A 6,178-nucleotide genomic window follows, 5' to 3' on the forward strand; every position below is an offset into this window, starting at 1 on the left:
TTACAAGGTATGAGGGGAATCTGAGATGGTAGATGGAGAGAAGCTGTTTCCACTGGGTGGGGAAAGGGAGGCATCGTCAAAATTAGAGCCAAACATTTCAAGAGTCAAATTACGATATATTTATATATGCAAAGGAGAAATTTTGAAACCACTTCAACTGACAATTGATGCTGATAAATTTTAGTTTTAAGTGTGAGATTACTCTATTTTTCCTTGCCAAAGGTATTACAGAATACCAGGTAGGGATGAGTATTGGGAGTTATGGATCAACCATGACTGGTGGAGCAGGCCAAAGGGCTGTAGTGGTGTGCTCTCGTTTCTGGTTATATGTAGTTGTATCTAATAAATAAATAGAATTATTAATAGAATTATTGGTGTGATAACCTATTTGAAAGATCCAAGTCTTACAGTAAATAATAGGAACCTGCCACATCGGTTATTAATGGAATTTCTCTTGTCCCTAATTTAATTAGGTTTGGTTGTTGATAGTCCTTTTTTTTTAAAGTTTTAGTATGTTTTCACTCAATTTCCATGAACTCTGTGATTTAGAGAATCTTGTAAAGCTCAAAATTTCATTTGGCTACTGGCTGTCTAATAATTTAGTGTTGGTTGCAGAGAATGGAAAATTTCTTGTTCTTGCCTGGCCTGTGGTAGAACGGAAATAGTTGGTGAAAGCTTTAGTCAGCTAGTGACTAATCAGAAGGATTATACATAAACGAATCAGTGCATGCAGGGCCAATTCAATCCAACGTTGTTCTTAAATGGTCTGTTGATGGGTTTTTTTCATGTATGAAAAATGGGGGTTGATGAATTGTGCGCAGTAAATGCAAGCATTTTCTTGGTCATCCAAGCTATGATCTGGTTATTGTAACTGTGAAGAAAGATTAAGCCAAGTCGCTGAAGCTTAGATTTGCTAGGTTAACAGCTTTGATTGGGAGTCATTGATCACTGGCTAAATATATTTTGTGTTTTAAATGTCCACACATTTTGTCCTAGTGTTTGTTTTTTGATGCCTTATTTGGATGTACATACACAAAATATAAGTGGTGGAAATAACTCTATGCTGTGTGTGAATAATGGGTGTTCACCTAAAGCTGTATTGAGAATGCATGGACAGTAAAGGTATTCGACAGTGAAAAAATTACGTTATGTATTTTGCATTTCAATAATACACAAGCTCCTCATTTAATGGATTAGTCTCTTTGTATGTGATGATAAAAGGTCTAATTTACAATACAATGATGGCACATAAACTACTGAAGTATTTGAAATAGAGAATAGCATTTTATTCAGGTATATTGGATCTACATCAGTGAAATATGTATTTTGTGCAATGAGATCTAAATCCCTCATTTATAAAAATTCAGCTTAAATAGGTTGCTTAAAGCAATTTTCTTAACTGATTTGATCCATGTTTACTAAGCTGTAGTTTGTACTTGTATACTAACACATTTTAATTGTTGCCATTACTGTCACCTAAGTCTGGATTTTAAAGCTTTCATCAAAGCTTTCACTGGTGTTATTAGCCTGCTTAACTACTGTTTCTAAATATGATTACAATCTAAACCCATAAATGTACAAGTGATAAAGCTTTTTGTATATTGATTTTCAGATACCAACACTGAAGAATTTTCATAATGCTGTGTTCTTTTATAGCATAAATGCAACCCACGTTACAGCGAAGATTTTGTTTTGCAATTGGAGACAGAGCTGGTACAGGCAAGATTAAGAGAAGCAGAATCTCAATGTGCACTTAAAGAGATGCAGGACAAAATCTTGGATATAGAAAAGGTACCAGAATTCCTTTCAATTCATTTGATTTATGTAAAAAAGCACAGTGGACATGCATTTTACTGTATCACTAACCAATTGATGAAATATATTTTCGCATCTTCTTCAAATTCCATTGTGCTAAGACTTGAATGCTAAGGAATAAGTTTGGATGCTAAGATTTCTATTGAAGCACATGCATGAATTAAGTAAGTAATAATAGTTTCCAGTCAAACCCAACAATACAGAATGACATTTGTTATGGTATTTACTATACAAAAGAGACTTGCAGTTGATGAGGAATTCTCTACCACAAGTTGTCGAGGCAAGATCACTAAACTATTTAAAGAGGCATTTATGGTTTTTTTGAAAAATCATGGAATTGAGGGCGATGACGAGCTGCACGACAGAGAATCAAGACCTGGGGCAGACTGGCAGCCTTGTTTAACCCTGGTGTTCGCTGAGATGGAGGTTTATGATTGTTCCTATGTTTAGGAATCATGGCTTGCATATCATTATGGAGTAGGCCAAGATTACAGTATGATAATGAACAGATTTTTTTCAAAGTGTTGATTGAGGAGTACATGTTGCCCAAGAGACCAGAGGTAACTCACTTGCCATTCTTTGAAATAAGGATTTTTATTTAATATTTTGAGGAGTGGACAATTTAGGATTTCATTTGAAGACATCACCTCTAAAAGTGCTATACTTCCTTGGAGCATCAGTGAGACTTTTATGCTCCAGTCTCTAGATTTAATTTCTGGGACTGGGACTTGACTAGAATTTATGACTCAAAGTTGAGAAAAGGTGACAGTGATACCACTGAGCCACAGCAGAATGCTGAGGAAATACAGAAAATGGGTCATCTGAATACAACTACTTTTTGCTTTTTATTTATTCATTGAATGGAAGGGTCACTGACTGGGGCAACATTTGTTGCCCATCTTAGTTGCCCTTGCAAAGGTGGTGGTGAGCTGCCATCTTGAAATGCTGCAGTCAGTTTGCTGTAGGTGGATATACAATGCTGATGTGAAGTGACTGGGAGAGGAACTTGCAGATGGTGGTGTCCTCATATAACTGCTGCCCTTGTCCTTCTAGATGAAAGCGGGCATGTGTTTTCAATGTCCTGCCTGTGGAGCCTTGGTGAATTTCTACTGTGTATTTTGTGTAAGCAGCATTTTGTAAATGGAATACACTGATTGCTACTGTGTTGGTGGTGAACAGAATGAATGTTTGTGGATGTGGTGGCAATCAAGTAGGCTGCTTGATTTGGATGGTGTCAAGTATCTTGTGTTGTTGGAGCTCCACCCATCCAAGCAAGTGGGGAATATTACATCACACAGCTGACTTATGCCTTGTAAATGATGGGCATGCTTTGGGGAGTCAGGAGGTGAATTACTGCAAGATTCCTAGTCTCCTACCTGCTCCTGTAGTCAAAGTACTTATGTGCGGAACTGAAGTAGTCATACAAGTTCCAGGTAGTGACTGTCTGCAACAAGGGACCATTAGCTCCTAACATTCAATGAATCCCCCACTAACAATGTCATGGATGTTACCATTGACCAGAAACTAAATCGGACTCTCCGTTTAAGTATAGTGCCTCCAAAAGCAGTTCAGAGGCTGGATTGATAGTTTTCAGGATATGCAAATTGAGAAATCATACAATTCAACAGAAGGCTTTGGATTTGAAATGATATAGAATGTGTTCACAGAAGACTTTGGTCTTTGTGATTTTCAGAGTACATTTCAAACTCTCATAGGCTTCTGAATACATCAACTGCTGTAGTTCTTCAGAGTGTGCACTCATCTGTCCATCACTAGCTTACCAAATTTCTATTAACAAAGTGTTTGCAGTGCTTTTGGCTTTTGGTGTGGAAGTTGAAGACTTTACCATCAACTTATTAAGCTATTATCATATCTTGAAGAGCCTGTCGGTAGCAAACTGCCACATCGCTGCAAGGAATATTGTGAGCAGTATTGATCCTATGATAATCTCTTGTTATGCCTATACGCAGATCTCTGGTCGAACCATTGCATTTATTGCTTTTGCATAGTGTCATGTTGGTGATGGATGCTGCTTATACCATCTGACTAACTATATATCTAACATATTGAATTCAGCATCTGTGGGCTTCTGGCATCATACTGAAAATTGTTTCTTTGAACCAATTTTAATAACAGAGAAACTGTTCCTTGCCTGATGAGAGTAATGTGGCCAGGTTGCAAGAGGAGCTCATAGGGGTGAAACTAAGAGAAGCAGAAGCATTGATGGGCCTCAAAGAACTTCGGCAGCAAGTTAAAGATTTGGAGGATCACTGGCAGGTAAGATGACGTTGAAATTTTGCAAACATTCAGAGAAATGTTTATGGACATTTTCCAAAATGATTCTTTGTATTCTTGCTTTATAACATGGCTATCTGGTCTCTGCAATAGCTTAAAGTTTGACATTGCACTGTATTTATTTAAGTCTGTGGTGGTTTATTCTTGCACATTACTTTATCTCCAGAGTACAGATCAATCTGATGCTGCAAATTGTGCATTGTCATGTCAGAGATATCAGAATATTTACGTTAACTTAACATCCCAGTAGAGACAAAAAACTTACCCCCCCCCACACAGACTTCCCCAAACATGCCCTCATTGCATAGTTTTCACACTTATTGCAGTATACTGTTTGAATCACTCAATTTTACCACCATTTTGGCAAAGGCAAATTTTGTTGCAACTAGTTTTGCAACTTTCGTTCAATAGCTACCATCTCATACAATTGTATTCAAATTTTCCCCTTTATCTTGCAAAGTGGGAAAGGAAGATCACAAAGCTAGTGCTACCAAAATTAATAAAGATCGAGTGTTAAAATTGCACCAAAAGGCAGAGCTTTCAATGAAGTCTGGTTCATAACTTAGTAAAAAAACTTGACTGAAAAGCAGGGTACGACTTCAGAAGGGAAGTAAGTTAGTACTTCTTTTTTTAATTATCTCGGGATGTGGGCTCCTCTGGCTAGGTTAAGGGTTAACCACATGGACCTAGAATTTCATGTAAACCAGACCAGGTAAGGATGGCATGTTTCCTTCCCTAAAGGATCTTAGTGAACAAGTTGTGTTTTTACAATAATCAGCAGTGGTTATGTGGTCACCACTACATTAGCTTTTCATTCCAGATTTTTTTTGATGTGTTGAGAATAGATTAATGGGCAAAATAAGATGTAAACTTTGAAATCTTTTATAAGCATACAGATACGCAGTTTGCCTAATGTCACTGGTTAGGAAACTGCTAGAGAAATTAATCTAGGACAAAATTAATTAACATTTGATCAAGTATAGGTGACTAATTGAAAGCCAGCAAGGAATTGTTAACAGCAAATAGTGTTTGACGAACCTGATGCAGTTGAAGTAACAGAGGGTTGAAGAGTAGCGTGGCTGATGTTGCGCACACTTACTTTCTGAAGGCATTTAATACAGCATCATGTTATTGACTTGTTAACAAATTGCAGCTCATGGCCTTAATGAGGCAGTGGATGCAGTCATGCAAAAAGTGAATTTGGGACAGAAATGGAAAAGTGGCAAATAGTTGTTGTGCAAACTGGAGCAAAGTGTGGCGACCACATGGTAAGCAACAAATAGTATGTGCTAACTTGAATTAATGTTTATCCTGGAATGAGTGCCTGGGTCCTTGGGTGGAAGTTATGTTAAACCTTTATAAGGGCCCTAACCAGAATGCTGTGTCCAGTTCTGGACACTACTGTTTAGGAATTAGCTCAAGAGTTTAATGTGAGTACACTGGAATGGTACCGAGGATGAAAGGCTTAAGTTACATTAGGATACCAGAGTAAGTGTAATTGTTCTCTTTAAGCAGACAAAGTTATGGGGAGATTTGATAAAGATACTCAAAATCGTGAAGAGCTCTAATGAACTAAATGAGGAGGAATTATTCCCAGTGTTAGAAGGGTCATTCACCAGAAAAGGGGCATTCAAGGCAACTGGAATAAGAACTAGATGTGACATAGAAAGAAATAGTGAGCTTTGATCATGTGGAGTGCCCAAAAGGGTTATCAAAAACGATTCAATAACTACTTTATGAAGTGGAACCATTTACAGAGCTATAGTGAACAAGCAAGGGTGTAGAATTATTTGAATAGCTGTTTGAAAAATCAGCTGCTGATATGCTGGACCAAATTGCCTTCTCCTGTGCTGTATCTTTCAATAATTGTCTATCCAAAGTACAAATCTGAGTAAGATTTGCGAGGTTTCCCAGATACTTTGCTGTACAAGTTAGAATTGTTTGTGATATTGATTATTTACAGTTTTTATAACAACTTAAACCATTAGAACAAAAACAGAAGTTGCTGGAAAAGCTCAGCAGGTCTGGCAGCACCTGTGAAGAGAAAATTAGAGTTAGCGTTTCGGGT

General features: G+C 37.4%; 1 protein-coding gene across 14 annotated transcripts in view; it reads left to right on the forward strand.

Annotated features, from left to right (window-relative positions):
* The window catches only part of LOC109931499 (ecotropic viral integration site 5 protein homolog), a 219,521-nt gene that overhangs the window by 93,521 nt on the left and 119,822 nt on the right, over positions 1 to 6,178 (forward strand). For all 14 annotated transcript variants that reach the window (XM_048601775.1, XM_048601776.1, XM_048601777.1 and 11 more), the window contains 2 exons: positions 1,657 to 1,791; positions 3,952 to 4,092. In XM_048601775.1, coding sequence (XP_048457732.1) covers positions 1,657 to 1,791; positions 3,952 to 4,092 — 276 coding nt within the window. The remainder of the gene's footprint in view (positions 1 to 1,656; positions 1,792 to 3,951; positions 4,093 to 6,178) is intronic.

This window comes from Rhincodon typus, chromosome 10 (genome assembly GCF_021869965.1).
Source record: "Rhincodon typus isolate 14 chromosome 10, sRhiTyp1.1, whole genome shotgun sequence".
Taxonomy (NCBI): domain Eukaryota; kingdom Metazoa; phylum Chordata; class Chondrichthyes; order Orectolobiformes; family Rhincodontidae; genus Rhincodon; species Rhincodon typus.